This window comes from Pseudophryne corroboree, chromosome 7 (assembly GCF_028390025.1).
Source record: "Pseudophryne corroboree isolate aPseCor3 chromosome 7, aPseCor3.hap2, whole genome shotgun sequence".
NCBI lineage: Eukaryota > Metazoa > Chordata > Amphibia > Anura > Myobatrachidae > Pseudophryne > Pseudophryne corroboree.
In genome coordinates, this window is record NC_086450.1 from 66,773,835 (window position 1) to 66,793,067 (window position 19,233).

General features: G+C 47.8%; 1 protein-coding gene across 7 annotated transcripts in view; it reads left to right on the forward strand.

The window, feature by feature from the left end:
• DIP2A (disco interacting protein 2 homolog A) overlaps positions 1 to 19,233 on the forward strand; it is a 152,069-nt gene that overhangs the window by 124,723 nt on the left and 8,113 nt on the right. For all 7 annotated transcript variants that reach the window (XM_063933257.1, XM_063933261.1, XM_063933259.1 and 4 more), the window contains 14 exons: positions 3,976 to 4,078; positions 6,818 to 6,882; positions 6,969 to 7,062; positions 13,245 to 13,364; positions 13,453 to 13,567; positions 13,693 to 13,832; positions 13,957 to 14,093; positions 14,478 to 14,558; positions 14,808 to 14,935; positions 15,243 to 15,357; positions 15,473 to 15,674; positions 16,043 to 16,152; positions 16,239 to 16,319; positions 16,947 to 17,070. In XM_063933257.1, the coding sequence (XP_063789327.1) occupies positions 3,976 to 4,078; positions 6,818 to 6,882; positions 6,969 to 7,062; positions 13,245 to 13,364; positions 13,453 to 13,567; positions 13,693 to 13,832; positions 13,957 to 14,093; positions 14,478 to 14,558; positions 14,808 to 14,935; positions 15,243 to 15,357; positions 15,473 to 15,674; positions 16,043 to 16,152; positions 16,239 to 16,319; positions 16,947 to 17,070 (1,615 nt within the window). The remainder of the gene's footprint in view (positions 1 to 3,975; positions 4,079 to 6,817; positions 6,883 to 6,968; positions 7,063 to 13,244; positions 13,365 to 13,452; positions 13,568 to 13,692; positions 13,833 to 13,956; positions 14,094 to 14,477; positions 14,559 to 14,807; positions 14,936 to 15,242; positions 15,358 to 15,472; positions 15,675 to 16,042; positions 16,153 to 16,238; positions 16,320 to 16,946; positions 17,071 to 19,233) is intronic.

Consider the following 19,233-nt stretch of genomic DNA (forward strand, 5'->3'; position numbering starts at 1 on the left):
GACAGTGGTCAGGTGATGCAGATTCCAAACGGCACAAAGGTGTATTGCCGTATAAAGGAAGAGGAGTTATTTGGGGTCGGTCCATCGGACCTGGTGGCCACGGCAACTGCTGGAAAATCCACCGTTTTTACCCTAAGTCACATCTCTGCAGAAAAAGACACCGTCTTTTCAGCCTCAGTCCTTTCGTCCCTATAAGAGTCATATCTGCCCAGGGATAGAGGAAAGGGAAGAAGACTGCAGCAGGCAGCCCATTTCCAGGAACAGAAGCGTTCCACCGCTTCTGCCAAGCTCTCAGCATGACGCTGGGACCGTACAGGACCCCTGGATCCTACATGTAGTATCCCAGGGGTACAGATTGGAATGTCGAGACGTTTCCCCTTCGCAGGCTCCTGAAGTCTGGTTTACCAAGGTCTCCCTCCGACAAGGAGGCAGTATGGGAAACAATTCACAAGCTGTATTCCCAGCAGGTGATAATCAAATTACCCCTCCTACAACAAGAAAAGGGGTATTATTCCACATTATATTGTGGTACTGAAGCCAGAAGGCTAGGTGAGACCTATTCTAAATCTAAAAAAATTTGAACACTTACAAAGGTTCAAATCAAGATGGAGTCACTCAGAGCAGTGATAACGAACCAGGAAGAAGGGGACTATATAGTGTCCCGAGACATCAGGGATGCTTACCTCCATGTCCAAAATTTGCCCTTCTCACTAAGGGTACCTCAGGTTCGTGGTACAGAACTGTCACTATCCGTTTCAGACGCTGCCGTTTGGATTGTCCACGGCACCCCAGGTCTTTACCAAGGTAATGGCCGAAATGATGATTCTTCTTCGAAGAAAAGGCGTCTTAATTATCCCTTACTTGGACGATCTCCTGATAAGGGCAAAGTCCAGGGAACAGTTGGAGGTCGGAGTAGCACTATCTCGGATACTGCTACAACAGCACGGGTGGATTCTAAATATTCCAAAATCGCAGCTGATCCCGACGACAAGTCTGCTGTGCCTAGGGATGATTCTGGACACAGTCCAGAAAAAGGTGTTTCTCCCGGAAGAGAAAGCCAGGGAGTTATCCGAGCTAGTCAGGAACCTCCTAAAATCAGTGCATCATTGCACAAGGGTCCTGGTAAAGATGGTGACTTCCTACGAAGCAATTCCATTCGGCAGATTTCACGCAAGAATTTTTCAGTGGGATCTGCTGGACAAATGGTCCGGATCGCATCTTCAGATGCATCAGCGGATAACCCTATATCCAAGGACAAGGGTGTCTCTCCTGTGGTGGTTACAGAGTGCTCATCTTCTAGAAGGCCGCAGATTCGGCATTCAGGATTGGATGCTGGTGACCACGGAGGCCAGCCCGAGAGGCTGGGGAGCAGTCACACAAGGAAAAAATTTCCAGGGAGTGTGATCAAGTCTGGAGACTTTTCTCCACATAAATATACTGGAGCTAAGGGTAAATTTATAATACTCTAAGCTTAGCAAGACCTCTGCTTCAAGGTCAGCCGGTATTGATCCAGTGGGAAAAACATCACGGCAGTCGCCCACGTAAATAGACAGGGCGACACAAGAAGCAGGAGGGCAATGGCAAAAACTGCAAGGACTTTTCGCTGGGCGGAAAATCATGTGATAGCACTGTCAGCAGTGTTTCATTCCGGGAATGGAAACTGGGAAGCAGACTTCCTCAGCAGGCACGACCTCCACCCGGCAGAGTGGAAACTTCATCGGGAAGTTTTCCACATGATTGTAAACCGTTGGGAAATACCAAAGGTGGACATGATGGCGTCCCGTCTGAACAAAAAACGGGACAGGTATTGCGCCAGGTTAAGAGACCCTCAGGCAATAGCTGTGGACGTTCTGGTAACACCATGGATGTACCAGTCGGTGTATGTGTTCCATCCTCTGCTTCTCATACCTAAGGTACTGAGACTTATAAGACGTAGAGGAGTAAGAACTATACTCATGGCTCCGGATTGGCCAAGAAGGACTTGGTACCTGGAACTTCAAGAGATGCTCACAGAGGACTTATGGCCTCTGCCGCTAAGAAGGGACTTGTTTCAGCAAGTACCATGTCTGTTCCAAGACTTACCGCAGCTGCGTTTGACGGCATGGCGGTGGAACGCCGGATCCTAAGGGAAAAAGGCATTCCGGAAGAGGTCATTCCTACCCTGGTCAAAGCCAGAAAGGAGGTGACCGCACAACATTATCACCACATGTGGCAAAAATATGTTCCGTGGTGTGAGGCCAGAAAGGCCCCACGAAGAAATTTCAACTCGGTCGATTCCTGCATTTCCTGCAAACAGGAGTGTCTATGGGCCTCAAATTGGGGTCCATTAAGGTTCAAATTTCGGCCCTGTCGATTTTCTTCCAGAAAGAAGTGGCTTCAGTTCCTGAAGTCCAGAAGTTTGTCAAGGGAGTATTGCATATACAACCCCCTTTTGTGCCTTCAGTGGCACTGTGGGATCTCAACGTAGTTCTGGGATTCCTCAAATCACATTGGTTTAAAACCAGTCAAATCTGTGGATTTGAAGCATCTCGCATGAAAAGTGACCATGCTCTTGGCCCTGGCCTGGACCAGGCGAGTGTCAAATTGGTGGTTTTTTTCTCAAAAAAGCCCATATCTGGTTGTCCATTTGGATAGGGCAGAGCTGCGGACTCGTCCCCAGTTCTCTCCCTAAGGTGGTGTCAGTGTTTCACCTGAACCAGCTTATTTTGGTGCCTTGCGCCTACTAGGGACTTGGAGGACTCCAGGTTGCTAGATGTTGTCAGGGCCCTGTAAATATAGGTTCCAGGACGGCTGGAGTCAGGAAAACTGACTTGCTGTTATCCTGTATGCACCCAACAAACTGGGTGCTCTTGCTTCTAAGCAGACTATTGCTAGTTGGATGTGTAATACAATTCAGCTTGCACATTCTGTGGCAGGCCTGCCACAGCCAAAATATGTAAATGCCCATTCCACAAGGAAGGTGGGCTTATCTTGGGCGGCTGCCCGAGGGGTCTTGGCTTTACAACTTTGCCGAGCGGCTATTTAGTCAGGGGCAAACACGTTGGTAAAATCCTACAAATTTGATACCCTGGCTAAGGAGGACCTGGAGTTCTCTCATTCGGTGCTGCAGAGTCATCCGCACTCTCCCGCCCGTTTGGGAGCTTTGGTATTATCCCCATGGTCCTTTCAGGAACCCCAGCATCCACTAGGACGATAGAGAAAATAAGAATTTACTTACCGATAATTCTATTTCTCGGAGTCCGTAGTGGATGCTGGGCGCCCATCCCAAGTGCGGATTATCTGCAATACTTGTACATAGTTACAAAAATCGGGTTATTATTGTTGTGAGCCATCTTTTCAGAGGCTCCGCTGTTATCATACTGTTAACTGGGTTCAGATCACAGGTTGTACAGTGTGATTGGTGTGGCTGGTATGAGTCTTACCCGGGATTCAAAATCCTTCCTTATTGTGTACGCTCGTCCGGGCACAGTATCCTAACTGAGGCTTGGAGGAGGGTCATAGGGGGAGGAGCCAGTGCACACCACCTGATCCTAAAGCTTTACTTTTTGTGCCCTGTCTCCTGCGGAGCCGCTATTCCCCATGGTCCTTTCAGGAACCCCAGCATCCACTACGGACTCCGAGAAATAGAATTATCGGTAAGTAAATTCTTATTTTTGTTTGTTTGTTTTGGATTTTATTTTTTGTTTTTGTTTCTTTTTGTTTTGTTTTTTTATGTTTAGTTGGTTTTCATTATTTTTTTGTTTTGTTTTTTTAGTTTTGTTTCAGTTTTTGTTTCATTTTTGTATGTCTTGCTTTCAAATAATTTGTGCCACCACTAAGCTTGCATCGGCATTCACCTCCTATCACTGCATTTCGGTCAGGAACGGATCTCTTTGTATAGATGATTGATCAATCTTAAGAAAATGTTTCAAATTATGAACAGGTTTCTGGTCTTTTATTTAATCATTAGGGGTTTGTTTTTTTTCTTATCTACAGTACAAAACCAGCAAAGAGGGCAGTACCATGGGGGTGACGGTGTCTGAGTGCGACATGCTGTCTCATTGTCACGCACTGACACAAGCATGCGGCTATTCAGAAGGTCAGTGTGAGAGGATGAGCCCACAGGGGGATTTCAGATTCTAGTGTACAGCTAGTGTAAGACGTAAAGTCCAGTGATTTTAGATCGGTCTTAAAAAATCTATATAGTAACTTCAAAGCTTTTTTTTTTTTTTTTTTTTTGTGTGTGGAAAAATCCTAATACAGTAACTAATTGGGTAATAGTGGTTTTCAACCAGTATGTCACTTCTAGTGTATGTGACATAGTGCTAGACTGAATACAAGTAACAGAAATTTAGTGGAGATTGCCCTACACTTCCTCTGTGGCGGTGATACTTTTCGGGCCCCTGTGTTGGGTGCTTTTATAGCTGCACAAATAACATTGCAAGATATTTAACTGTACAAAACTATACCTCCTAAAGGCAGTCGGTGCACCCCCACATCTCCATCTTGCTTTTTTGTTTTATTTAGAGCAGGGTTTCCTAAACTTTTTTCCTCACCGCCTCCTTACAGTCCAGGTTATTAGGATACCAAGCTTTCAGCACTGTGGGTCAAATCAAAATGACTGAGGCACCTGTACTCAAGCATGGATTTCTTTACATCCCGGAATGTTGGCCTCTTTAAACACCATGGGGGGCACATGTATTAAGCTCGGAGAATTGATAGAGTTGAAGGTGATAACACACCAGCCAGTCAGCTCCTGTCATTTTTCAAGCCCAGCCTGTAACTTGGCAGGAGTTGATTGGCTGGTAACTTCCACTTTATCACTTCTCTAGGCTTAATACATCTGCCCCCATGTCTGGTAAACGACGATTTAGAGTATATTCTAACCTAACTTATTCCCATCCAGCAAAGTGAAGTTCCCATGCCATAAACTCTCCCCAGCTTAGCAAAGAACGGTGCATGACAAGCCCATATATCTCCAGCTTTGCAGATGACCTGTGCTGTCCAGTGCTATTTTTGTAGAAAAATAGGTTCAGTAACTCCCGGGAGTGGGCAGCGGTGGGCGGAGCTGTGGGTAATGTGGGTGGAGCTACAGTGGGCAGTGCACCTTTGTAAGAATAAAGAATTTTCCACAAAGCACCAGCCAAAAAAGGGGTATGGCCTCGCTGCAAGGGGCATGGATTTGCAGAAAAAGACTACCATATACCCCAGTTTTGCAACCTACACGCCCAGACATTGGCCACCACAAGGGGAAAAAAAACCCTTGGGGGTTTGATGCTCGTTGCCAAGGCTTCCGCGTCACTGACAGATTCTAGAGGACAAGTATGACCTCTATCATCTGTCTCCTGCATTGCGTCGGTAATTTTGGAAAGGATTCCCTCATCCCCGTGACCCAACCACAAGACAAAAAAACCATACCGGTGCCAGTGGGAGGTTCCAGAACACCGTTCCTGATGACGCCATTTTTCAAAAGAGCTTCAGGAACGTTGTTCCAGATCATTACGCCACAAATGTAGCCCTGGGTGGGGCAGATAGCGTGGACGCGTTTCATATGGGCATCTTTCTCCTAGAAATCTTATCTGGTGGAAAAAGCTCCTTCCATAATTTGATGAAAATACCAGTGCAAACTTCAGGCGTAGAGACCCTTTCTACAGACTGAAGTCAAGCCTGTATCCCTTCAGGCATTCATGAGTGAAAGCTGAGACTGTGTGTGTAACTCTTCATAAAGGGATTGTTTTACTTTAAGCGTACACTGCTCTTTGGTCTGTTTCCTCATATTAGGCCTGCTTGACAGGCTCCATCATCATGGGCAGGTATGGTTAGTGGCCCACGGACAGCAAGGTCTCACTCACCAGGCGACCATTGTGTCCCACCCCCCAGGCTAGGATCAAGTGGTGATATATTAGCTGTGGAGAATCCTTGCTTAAGGGGACATCTCTATCTGCCCACTCCCATGTAGTTGACCAAAGCTTCTGTCTGCTACCGCTCTTCATACTCCACTGTGGTTTGGATCCGGAGTCCAGACCATATTTATTTATGTTTAAAAACACAAGTGGCTTCACTGCCTTTGTGGCTGCTGAACAATTATTCTCAGGCTAGCACTACAGGACTGTGGTGTGTTTCTGCCGGGGATCGCTGAGGCGCTGCATGGCGGATGCCGTGGAGGATCAGGACCCGCAACAGCCTGCCTCCAATGTACACTGTGAGGAGGAGGAGGAGCCAGCAGTAAGTAAGAAAGGCCCCTGCTGCTACTGCTGCATAGCCCAAGGAGCAAGCACCCCCGGGAACCGTGCATCTGCTGCCGCTTGTCACCCCACCCATCCCAAACATCCTTCCGTGCCAGAACCCGCCAACGGTTAATTACTAACAGGAAAAAAACATGACAGGCGCCAGCAGGAGGTTCCGGAACTCCAATCCTGATGACGGCATTTTTTTCAAAAGAGCTTCAGGAACGGCGTTTCCGACCGTTCCGCCACAAATATAGCCCTGGCTGTGTCACTGTGCATTAGGTCTTCTGTGTGTGTGTCCACCTACCACAGCTTTGCACCTTGTATCTAATGCAGCACCGTATTCTCTCACTAGGACTTCTCTCTCTCCTGCATAGATATAATGATAAATAGATCTGTTTGTGAAAGTTCCGAGTGGGCGGCCAAGGGAGGATGCAAACAGCAGTAACAGGGAGATAAGGAACCAAAATATGCTCAGTGAGCCAAAATAAAATGAGAATGCATTCAAGTTTGCATTAATTTGTATTCGGTGCTTGCATATTTCATTATTTCCATTTCAAATCGTTCACATAGCAAGTAATACTTACACCGCTTCTATTCTTGTTCTGCAGCGGAAACGTTGATTAATGTGTTGGACTTCAAGAGGGATGCTGGCCTGTGTCATGGCGTTCTTACGGTGAGTGGCCTCATGTACCCGCAGACCCCCGTAATATAGCTGCAGTAATGAATGCTCCCTGCTAATGCACATTTCTTGTTTCACAGAGTATCATGAACCGCATGCACGTGGTCAGCATTCCTTATGCTCTGATGAAAGTGAATCCACTCTCCTGGATACAGAAGGTCAATGTTTACAAAGGTGAGCTGTGCATCCGTACCAACTGTGCGAAAGGGATATGGATAAGAATGTGATTGATCTTTGTGTCCGTGCCTGTGACACTTCTGTGCGCGGATTCCTGCTTTTGTTACTATGGATTATTTCTGGTACTCCTTGTTCCTTTTATGCATTCAGCATTTTGTTTAACATACTAATTAGACCATTTAATAAAGAGGTAATAAAGTATAGAATACATTAATGTTACGGATTGTCCGTTGCAGGAGGAGCGGTTATAAGGTAAAACATATGAAATCAGAAGCCCTGAAACTGCATCTGTAATTGTGCTGTGATGTAGAAAGATGATTGCAGCCTCCTGCCTCCCAGGTGCACACCTGCAGATAAATTCCGCCAAACCCTTTTGACCGTTGCAGGAGAGCTCGATGCCGTTTATTGGCTAACACTCCTGCATACACACTTAGCAGGCCGATCAGCGGGATCAGTACGAGATCCCGGCGGTCAGGAGACCGATGCCGAGAGCCCGACATTATTGGCTAACAGTCAGTGTGTATCTAGTCAAATGTGTGACCTCAATGCGTTCAGGATGATACATTGCAAGCTTTCTCTATCGTCCTAGTGGATGCTGGGGTTCCTGAAAGGACCATGGGGAATAGCGGCTCCGCAGGAGACAGGGCACAAAAGTAAAGCTTTCCGATCAGGTGGTGTGCACTGGCTCCTCCCCCTATGACCCTCCTCCAAGCCAGTTAGATTTTTGTGCCCGGCCGAGAAGGGTGCAATCTAGGTGGCTCTCCTAAAGAGCTGCTTAGAAAAGTTTAGCTTAGGTTTTTTATTTTACAGTGAGTCCTGCTGGCAACAGGATCACTGCAACGAGGGACTTAGGGGAGAAGTGAACTCACCTGCGTGCAGGATGGATTGGCTTCTTGGCTACTGGACATCAGCTCCAGAGGGACGATCACAGGTACAGCCTGGATGGTCACCGGAGCCTTGCCGCCGGCCCCCTTGCAGATGCTGAAATAAGAAGAGGTCCAGAATCGGCGGCAGAAGACTCCTCAGTCTTCTAAAGGTAGCGCACAGCACTGCAGCTGTGCGCCATTTTCCTCTCAGCACACTTCACACGGCAGTCACTGAGGGTGCAGGGCGCTGGGAGGGGGGCGCCCTGGGAGGCAAATGAAAACCTATTTTGGCTAAAAATACCTCACATATAGCCTCCGGAGGCTATATGGAGATATTTAACCCCTGCCAGAATCCGTTAAGAGCGGGAGACGAGGCCGCCGAAAAAGGGGCGGGGCCTATCTCCTCAGCACACAGCGCCATTTTCCCTCACAGAAAGGCTGGAGGGAAGGCTCCCAGGCTCTCCCCTGCACTGCACTACAGAAACAGGGTTAAAACAGAGAGGGGGGGCACTAATTTGGCGTTAGAAATATATAAAAAAGATGCTATAAGGGAAAACACTTATATAAGGTTGTCCCTATATAATTATAGCGTTTTTGGTGTGTGCTGGCAAACTCTCCCTCTGTCTCTCCAAAGGGCTAGTGGGTCCTGTCCTCTATCAGAGCATTCCCTGTGTGTGTGCTGTGTGTCGGTACGTGTGTGTCGACATGTAGGAGGACGATGTTGGTGAGGAGGCGGAGCAATTGCCTGTAATGGTGATGTCACTCTCTAGGGAGTCGACACCGGAATGGATGGCTTATTTAGGGAATTACGTGATAATGTCAACACGCTGCAAGGTCGGTTGACGACATGAGACGGCCGACAAACAATTAGTACCGGTCCAGACGTCTCAAAAACACCGTCAGGGGTTTTAAAACGCCCGTTTACTTTAGTCGGTCGACACAGACACAGACAGGAACACTGAATCCAGTGTCGACGGTGAATAAACAAACGTATTCCTTATTAGGGCCACACGTTAAAGGCAATGAATGAGGTGTTACATATTTCTGATACTACAAGTACCACAAAAGAGGGTATTATGTGGGATGTGAAAAAACTACCGTAGTTTTTCCTGAATCAGATAAATTAAATAAAGTGTGTGATGATGCGTGGGTTCCCCCCGATAGAAAATTATGGGCGGTATACCCTTTCCCGCCAGAAGTTAGGGCGCGTTGGGAAACACCCCTTAGGGTGGATAAGGCGCTCACACGCTTATCAAAACAAGTGGCGGTACCGTCTATAGATAGGGCCGTCCTCAAGGACCAGCTGACAGGAGGCTGGAAAATATCATAAAAAGTATATACACACATACTGGTGTTATACTGCGACCAGCGATCGCCTCAGCCTGGATGTGCAGAGCTGGGGTGGCTTGGTCGGATTCCCTGACTAAAAATATTGATACCCTTGACAGGGACAGTATTTTATTGACTATAGAGCATTTAAAGGATGCATTTCTATATATGCGAGATGCACAGAGGGATATTTGCACTCTGGCATCAAGAGTAAATGCGATGTCCATAACTGCCAGAAGATGTTATGGACACGACAGGGGTCAGGTGATGCAGATTCCAAACGGCACAAAGGTGTATTGCCGTATAAAGGAAGACGAGTTATTTGGGGTCGGTCCATCGGACCTGGTGGCCACGGCAACTGCTGGAAAATCCACCGTTTTTACCCTAAGTCACATCTCTGCAGAAAAAGACACCGTCTTTTCAGCCTCAGTCCTTTCGTCCCTATAAGATCATATCTGCCCAGGGATAGAGGAAAGGGAAGAAGACTGCAGCAGGCAGCCCATTCCCAGGAACAGAAGCGTTCCACCGCTTCTGACAAGTTCTCAGCATGGCGCGGAGACCGTACAGGACCCCTGGATCCTACAAGTAGTATCCCAGGGGTACAGATTGGAATGTCGAGACGTTTCCCCTTCGCAGGCTCCTGAAGTCTGCTTTACCAAGGTCTCCCTCCGACAAGGAGGCAGTATGGGAAAAAATTCACAAGCTGTATTCCCAGCAGGTGATAATTAAATTACCCCTCCTACTACAAGAAAAGGGGTATTATTCCACACTATATTGTGGTACTGAAGCCAGAAGGCTAGGTGAGACTTATTCTAAATCTAAAAAATTTTTGAACACTTACAAAGGTTCAAATCAAGATGGAGTCACTCAGAGCAGTGATAACGAACAGGAAGAAGGGGACTATATAGTGTCCCGGGACATCAGGGATGCTTACCTCTATGTCCCAAATTTGCCCTTCTCACTAAGGGTACCTCAGGTTCGTGGTGCAGAACTGTCACTATCAGTTTCAGACGCTGCCGTTTGGATTGTCCACGGCACCCCGGGTCTTTACTAAGGTAATGGCCGAAATGATGATTCTTCTTCGAAGAAAAGGCGTCTTAATTATCCCTTACTTGGACGATCTCCTGATAAGGGCATAGTCCAGGGAACAGTTGGAGGTAGGAGTAGCACTATCTCGGATACTGCTACAACAGCACGGGTGGATTCTAAATATTCCAAAATCGCAGCTGATCCCGACGACACGTCTGCTGTGCCTAGGGATGATTCTGGACACAGTCCAGAAAAAGGTGTTTCTCCCGAAAGAGAAAGCCAGGGAGTTATCCGAGCTAGTCAGGAACCTCCTAAAAACAGTGCATCATTGCACAAGGGTCCTGGTAGAAAATGGTGGCTTCCTACGAAGCAATTCCATTCGGCAGATTTCACGCAAGAACTTTTCAGTGGGATCTGCTGGACAAATGGTCCGGATCGCATCTTCAGATGCATCAGCGGATAACCCTATATCCAAGGACAAGGGTGTCTCTCCTGTGGTGGTTATAGAGTGCTCATCTTCTAGAGGGCCGCAGATTCGGCATTCAGGATTGGATGCTGGTGACCACGGAGCCCAGCCCGAGAGGCTGGGGAGCAGTCACACAAGGAAAAAATTTCCAGGGAGTGTGATCAAGTCTGGAGACTTTTCTCCACATAAATATACTGGAGCTAAGGGTAAATTTATAATGCTCTAAGCTTAGCAAGACCTCTGCTTCAAGGTCAGCCGGTATTGATCCAGTGGGAAAAACATCACGGCAGTCGCCCACGTAAACAGACAGGGCGACACAAGAAGCAGGAGGGCAATGGCAAAAACTGCAAGGACTTTTCGCTGGGCGGAAAATCATGTGATAGCACTGTCAGCAGTGTTTCATCCCGGGAATGGAAACTGGGAAGCAGACTTCCTCAGCAGGCACGACCTCCACCCGGGAGAGTGGAAACTTCATCGGGAAGTTTTTTCCACATGATTGTAAACCGTTGGGAAATACCAAAGGTGGACATGATGGCGTCCCGTCTGAACAAAAAACGGGACAGGTATTGCGCCAGGTCAAGAGACCCTCAGGCAATAGCTGTGGACGTTCTGGTAACACCGTGGGTGTACCAGTCGGTGTATGTGTTCCCTCCTCTGCTTCTCATACCTAAGGTGCTGAGAATTATAAGACGTAGAGGAGTAAGAACTATACTCATGGCTCCGGATTGGCCAAGAAGGACTTGGTACCCGGAACTTCAAGAGATGTTTACAGAGGTCTTATGGCCTCTGCCGCTAAGAAGGGACTTGCTTCAGCAAGTACCATGTCTGTTCCAAGACTTACCGCAGCTGCGTTTGTTGGCATGGCGGTGGAACGCCGGATCCTAAGGGAAAAAGGCATTCCGGAGGAGGTCATTCCTACCCTGGTCAAAGCCAGAAAGGAGGTGACCGCACAACATTATCACCACATGTGGCGAAAATATGTTGCGTGGTGTGAGGCCAGGAAGGCCCCACAAAGAAATTTCAACTCGGTCGATTCCTGCATTTCCTGCAAACAGGAGTGTCTATGGGCCTCAAATTGGGGTCCATTAAGGTTCAAATTTCGGCCCTGTCAATTTTCTTCCAGAAAGAATTGGCTTCAGTTCCTGAAGTCCAGAACTTTGTCAAGGGAGTATTGCATATACAACCCTCTTTTGTGCCTCCAGTGGCACTGTGGGATCTCAACGTAGTTCTGGGATTCTTCAAATCACATTGGTTTAAAACCAGTCAAATCTGTGGATTTGAAGCATCTCACATGAAAAGTGACCATGTTCTTGGCCCTGGCCTGGACCAGGCGAGTGTCATATTGGTGGTTTTTTTCTCAAAAAAGCCCATATTTGTTTGTCCATTCGGACAGGGCGGAGCTGCGGACTCGTCCCCAGTTCTCTCCCAAAGGTGGTGTCAGTGTTTCACCTGAACCAGCTTATTGTGGTGCCTTGCACCTACTAGGGACTTGGAGGACTCCAAGTTGCTAGATGTTGTCAGGGCCCTGAAAATATAGGTTCTAGGACGGCTGGAGTCAGGAAAACTGACTTGCTGTTATCCTGTATGCACCCAACAAACTGGGTGCTCTTGCTTTTAAGCAGACTATTGCTAGTTGGATGTGTAATACAATTCAGCTTGCACATTCTGTGGCAGGCCTGCCACAGCCAAAATATGTAAATGCCCATTCCACAAGGAAGGTGGGCTCATCTTGGGCGGCTGCCCGAGGGGTCTCGGCTTTACAACTTTGCCGAGCGGTTATTTAGTCAGGGGCAAACACGTTTGTAAAATCCTACAAATTTGATACCCTGGCTAAGGAGGACCTGGAGTTCTCTCATTCGGTGCTGCAGAGTCATCCGCACTCTCCCGCCCGTTTGGGAGCTTTGGTATAATCCCCATTGTCCTTTCAGGAACCCCAGCATCCACTAGGACGATAGAGAAAATAAGAATTTACTTACCGATAATTCTATTTCTCGGAGTCCGTAGTGGATGCTGGGCGCCCATCCCAAGTGCGGATTATCTGCAATACTTGTACATAGTTACAAAAATCGGGTTATTATTGTTGTGAGCCATCTTTTCAGAGGCTCCGCTGTTATCATACTGTTAACTGGGTTTAGATCACAAGTTGTACGGTGTGACTGGTGTGGCTGGTATGAGTCTTACCCGGGATTCAAAATTCCTCCCTTATTGTGTACGCTCGTCCGGGCACAGTACCTAACTGGCTTGGAGGAGGGTCATAGGGGGAGGAGCCAGTGCACACCACCTGATCGGAAAGCTTTACTTTTGTGCCCTGTCTCCTGCGGAGCCGCTATTCCCCATGGTCCTTTCAGGAACCCCAGCATCCACTACGGACTCCGAGAAATAGAATTATCGGTAAGTAAATTCTTATTTTTTCTTTTGATGATGAATGACTTTGTCCTGGATATCGTTTGAACTTGGATTTCATCGCAAGTCTTTTGTGTTTCCTGCAGCCCGTGTAGCGCTGGTGAAATCCAGGGACATGCACTGGTCTCTCCTAGCACAGAGGGACCAGCGGGATGTGAGTCTCAGTTCCCTGCGGATGCTGATAGTTGCAGATGGAGCTAACCCATGTAAGAGAGAACGGGAGGGGCGCTACTTTGTCACTATTGCGTATATGGCAGCTGGAAACTGGTTGCAAAAAACTATTCTCCTTTACAGGGTCTATATCTTCATGCGATGCCTTCCTCAACGTCTTCCAGTCTAGAGGTCTGAGACCTGAAGTCATCTCTCCATGTGCCACCTCCTCCGAGGCCCTCACCGTATCCATGCGCAGGTCAGTTCATCTTCTGGCGTGTGTCTGTTTTCTCAACCACTCTCTCACTTTCTGCGCCATCTGTATGATTCTTCCTGTGCTCTGTCATCGTCTTCCTGTCCTCATCCTCCTATTGGCTTATTTAGGCCTCCAGATCTTGGTGGAGTTCCTCCCGGGAAAGTGGTGTTGTCAATGAATGGGCTGAGTTACGGGGTCATTCGAGCAGACACGGAGGAGAAGCTGTCTGTGCTCACTGTGCAGGATGTGGGGCAAGTCATGCCTGGAGGTAAGAGAGCAATGACTGAGATCGGCCTTATGCAGTAGCGAGTGTTCGGAGATTGTCCAGTATTGTACATGTTATGGTTCATAGCTCGGCGATTGGTAATACGTTCTCTTATATGGCTCTTTAGCGACCATGTGTGTGGTGAAGGCGGAGGGGGCCCCATATTTATGTAAGACAGATGAGATTGGAGAGCTATGTGTGTCCTCCAGCTCCACAGGGACTGCATATTTCGGCCTGCATGGAATTACCAAGAATGTCTTTGAGGTGAGCCAAGTGGTTAATACGTGTGACTGTACTATACTAGTATTTGGGACCAGTTGTTTGCCAGGTCGCTTGGTATTGTACAGAGATTTTTTTTCCCTTCTCTTGCCCTACACTCTCTCTCTCTTTCTCCCTTTTCCTCCTCTACATTCTTCCCCCATCTTCCAGTTTCCCTCTGTTTTATGACTATTCACATTACGGAGGAATGGGAAGTAGGGGACAGGCGAGGGGCTGTGGTGTCCGAGCAGCCAGTGAGGGAGGGTATCTCTACAGCTCTCTATTGCCTGCGGTTGTGCTAGATATACCTTACAGCATTATATAATAGCTACAGGGAAGCAGTTGGCTTTGTGAGCAGAACATGACTGTAGCTTGTGTTTCTCTATTCAGTCTATTCCATTAATTGCCAGCGGAGACCCTGTCTCTAGCCAGACCTTCACTAGAACTGGGCTGTTGGGCTTCATTGGACAAGTGAGTATACACAACTAAGATCTGTATTTTTGGGGAATAGTCACACTATTACTAAGACTAACTAATGTTACCTGTTCCCATAGTTACATGTTCTGTACTTGTGTCCCATTCTGTTTGTATACTGTGTGTGAGTATAGTCGTCTTTAATCCCAAAGGTCAGCACATAAATGTTTGATACAGGTCGCTTCGGATGTGTGTTCCTCTAGCTCCTTTTGTCTTTGGTTTGAACCTGGGTTACCCCTCTTGCAGGAGCGGTTGGTGTTTGTAGTGGGGAAGGTGGATGGTCAGATGACCGTAAGCGGGCGCAGGCACAGCTGCGACGACGTGGTGGCAACAGCCCTGGCTGTGGAACCAATGAAGTTTGTTTACAGAGGAAGGTAAGAAACTATTACAATGGCTGTCTGTTATGGATTAAGCGCCAATCTAGAGCGAGCAGTATGTGTGGGAGTAAATGCTTCAGCACCCTCTAATTTGATGGAACGTGAGATAATATTCAACTAAACATACAGGTTCGTTTGGTGTGTCCTACATTCTTATTGTATGGTTGGCTGTGTACACAGTGAGGAGGGCTTGAGCTGAGGCTTGTTGGGGATGGCAATCACTGAGTTTGGTGTCCTCTGAGAAGAAGACTTAGTCTGCAGGAAGGAGACATTTACCTGTTTTGGATGCTCTACTCTCTGTTAGGATAGCCGTGTTTTCAGTAAACGTGTTGCATGATGAGAGGATTGTGCTGGTAGCAGAACAGCGTCCGGACTCCTCAGAAGAAGACAGCTTCCAGTGGATGAGCAGAGTCCTGCAGGTAATACAGAGGCTTTCTCCCAGGACATTGGGCTGAGGATCCTGGACTCCTCTACTGATCAGTCACTTGCTATTAACACCAGTATTTGTCATTTATCCCCTTCCTATTCTCACAGGCAATAGACAGCATTCACCAGGTGGGAGTGTACTGCCTGGCACTGGTACCTGCCAACACTCTCCCCAAAGCACCTCTCGGTGGGATTCACATCTCTGAAACCAAGCAACACTTCCTGGAGGGTTCCCTGCATCCGTGTAATGTTCTCATGTGCCCACACACCTGCGTCACCAATCTGCCTAAACCACGACAGAAACAGCCAGGTGAATGACACGTCACTGGCCTAAAATGATTTCCTGTTCCTCACCTGTTGTTGGAATTTATAGATGGAGGGGTATATGTAATAGCCCATAAGTTGCAGGAAGCCCTGAGGTGTCTGCGATTTGAAACTGCAATTTTGGAAGGGTAAAACCAACCAGGTTTTTTTTTTTTTTTTATATAATTTTCACTTTAAATCTAACTGCTAAATTGTTGCCCTCCCAATTTACATGTATCCCCTGAAGTTGTCAACAGCGCTGGTATACAACGTATGCCGCAAAAGTACCATGTAAAGTATTTGTTTAGTTTGGCTGCTGCTTATGCAGTAAAAAAAATACATTATTATTGGTTTATTTATTTTTGATTTTTAAAGATGTGGGCCCAGCTTCTATGATTGTGGGAAACCTAGTGGCCGGAAAAAGAATTGCACAGGCTTGTGGGAGAGATGTCAGCCAGCTGGAAGACAATGACCAGGCAAGGAAGGTAAAGATGCATGTATAAGATCATGCTTACTTTGTCATTCTTCTATACACAAACTCAGTGTTCCCCTCCCGTGCTTCTACTTCCAGTTCTTGTATTTGGCTGATGTTCTACAGTGGAGGGCACAGACTACCCCAGACCATCTTCTGCTGCTCTTACTGAATTCCAAGGTGAGGGTCTTGATTTCACTGTAACTGTTCGTATCTTGATGTTAAGCGATAAGGCCGCCTACTTAATTGCACAGACTCTTTATATAGTAGCACACACTAACATTTATTTCCTTATAACTCTTGCCCTGGTAATTATGGGTAACCTGCATTCAGTTCAATTAGCTGTGGGCAGAATATTTACCAGGCTGTTCTGGAGGAACACCGTAAACTAATGCTATGATCAGATACAGTAAAGTGAAGCTTTTAACATGGCAGATTGAGTATTGATCCGAGCCTCAGGTTTGTATATGGTGTGGACGCTCAGAGAAATATGGCAGTATGTGCTGGGCAAATTCTGAATGATGTATATAGTTATTTTGTGGCAGTTATAGGGTGACTACCGTTCACTATTTAAGTATGTGTACATTTTTTCATATCCTTCAAAGCATTTTATATCCCTTCTTTAAGTAGGTGAAGTTACTTATATTTTATATATGTGCATTTCCCATAAGAGTTACTTTTACTTTGGAATGAATGACCCTGTATTGTGAGACTGCAGTTCTGATCATTTTACTCTTGGCCTCAATAGTTTGTCACTTTCCTCTGTGCTGCTGAACAGTAACCCTTATATTGCTATCCTCTGTGCAGGGCACAGTGTCCAGCTCCACATCCTGTTTGCAGTTGCACAAGCGAGCGGAACGTGTGGCTGCTGGATTGGTGGAAAAAGCTCGGCTCAGTGTTGGGGATCACGTGGCCCTTGTTTATCCTCCAGGTGAGAATCATGACGGCAACCGCAGTTAATTAAAAAAATATATGATCGGGGCGTTTACCAAGTTCTCTATGTACGAGACTTCAGCACTAGCTGGTACGGACTATGGGGTATATGCAATTCACGGCGAATCGCGGCAATTTTTCGCCGTTTTTTAATTCGACTTAATTCGACAGGTGAATTCCGGAAGGTGGCTGCCGGAATTCACCATATTCAATGAAAAACGGATTCGCCAGAACCGCGGGCGAAAATCGGCCGATTTGGCGGATTTTGCCGCGATTTTAAAAAACGGGAAAAACCCGGGAAAAAAAATGGCGTGGGGTCCCCCCCCTCCAAAGCATAACCAGCCTCGGGCTCTTCGAGCTGGTCCTGGTTCTAAAAATGCGGGGGAAAATTGGGCAGGGATCCCCCGTATTTTTAAAACCAGCACCGGGCTCTGCGCCTGGTGCTGGTGCCAAAAATACGGGGGACAAAAAGAGTAGGGGTCCCCCCGTATTTTTAACACCAGCATCGGGCTCCACTAGCTGGACAGATAATGCCACAGCCGGGGGTCTCTTTTATGCCGTGCCCTGCGGCCGTGGCATTAACTACCCAACTAGTCACCCCTGGCCGGGGTACCCTGGGGGAGTGGGGACCCCTACAATCAAGGGGTCCCCCCCCCAGCCACCCAAGGGCCAGGGGTGAAGCCCGATGCTGTCCCCCCCCCCATCCAATGGGCTGCGGATGGGGGGGCTGATAGCCTTTTGTGATAATAAAAAGATATTGTTTTTTCCAGTAGTACTACAAGTCCCAGCAAGCCTCCCCCGCAAGCTGGTACTTGGAGAACCACAAGTACCAGCATGCGGGAGAAACACGGGCCCGCTGGTACCTGTAGTACTACTGGAAAAAAAATACCCAAATAAAAACAGGACACACACACCGTGATAGTAAAACTTTATTACACACTACCGACACACACACACACACATACCTATGTTGACACGCCGACTGCCACGGTCTCCGACGATCCGAGGGTACCTGTGAAAAAATTATACTCACCTTCCAGCGTCCAGAGGTACATCCACGTCCAGAGATAATCCACGAACTTGTTAAAAAAACAAACCGTACACCCGCTCCATAGCGGACTGAAAGGGGTCCCATGCTGACACATCAGACCCCTTTCTCCCGAATGCCGGGACATCACGTGACTCCTGTCACTGAAGTCCCTTCAGCCAATCAGGAAGCGCTACTTCCGTGGCGCTCACCTGATTGGTTGTGCGCTGTCTGTGCTGTGACAGCGCATCGCAAAGCCGCTCCATTAGTTTCAATGGTGGGAACTTAGCGGCTAGCGGGGGGGTTACCCGCGGTCAGCCGCTGACCGGCGGGTGACCTCACCGCTAGCCGATAAGTTCCCACCATTGAATATAATGGAGCGGCTTTGCGATGCGCTGTCACAGCACAGACAGCGCACAGCCAATCAGGTGAGCGCAACGAAGTTGCGCTTCCTGATTGGCTTTAGAGACCTTTCTGTGACAGCTGTCACTGACAGGTCTCATTCGTGGAAAGGGGTCTCATGTGTCAGCATGGGACCCCTTTCAGTCCGGTGGTCGGGTATTTGCGATTTGTTATTTTGCCAAGTACGTGGATGTATCTCTGGACCATGGCTGAGGTGAGTATATTGAACTTTTCTTTTCAGGTATCCGTGGATTCTACTTGGAGAAGAGGACCGATGTCGGCGTGTGAACATAGGTATGTGTGTGTCGGCAGTGTGTAATAAAGTTTTACGGTCACGGTGTGTGTCCTGTTTTTATTTGAGTATTTTTTCCCCAGTAGTACTACAGGTACCAGCGGGCCCGTGTTTCTCCCGCATGCTGGTACTTGTGGTTCTCCAAGTACCAGCTTGCGGGGGAGGCTTGCTGGGACTTGTAGTACTGCTGGAAAAAACAATATCTTTTCATGATCACAAAAGGCTATCAGCCCCCCCATCCGCAACCCATTGGATGGGGGGGGACAGCCTCGGGCTTCACCCCTGGCCCTTGGGTGGCTGGGGGGGGGGGACCCCTTGATTGAAGGGGTCCCCACTCCCCCAGGGTACCCCGGCCAGGGGTGACTAGTTGGATATTTAATGCCACGGCCGCAGGGCACGGCATAAAAGTGACCCCCGGCTGTGGCATTATCTGTCCAGCT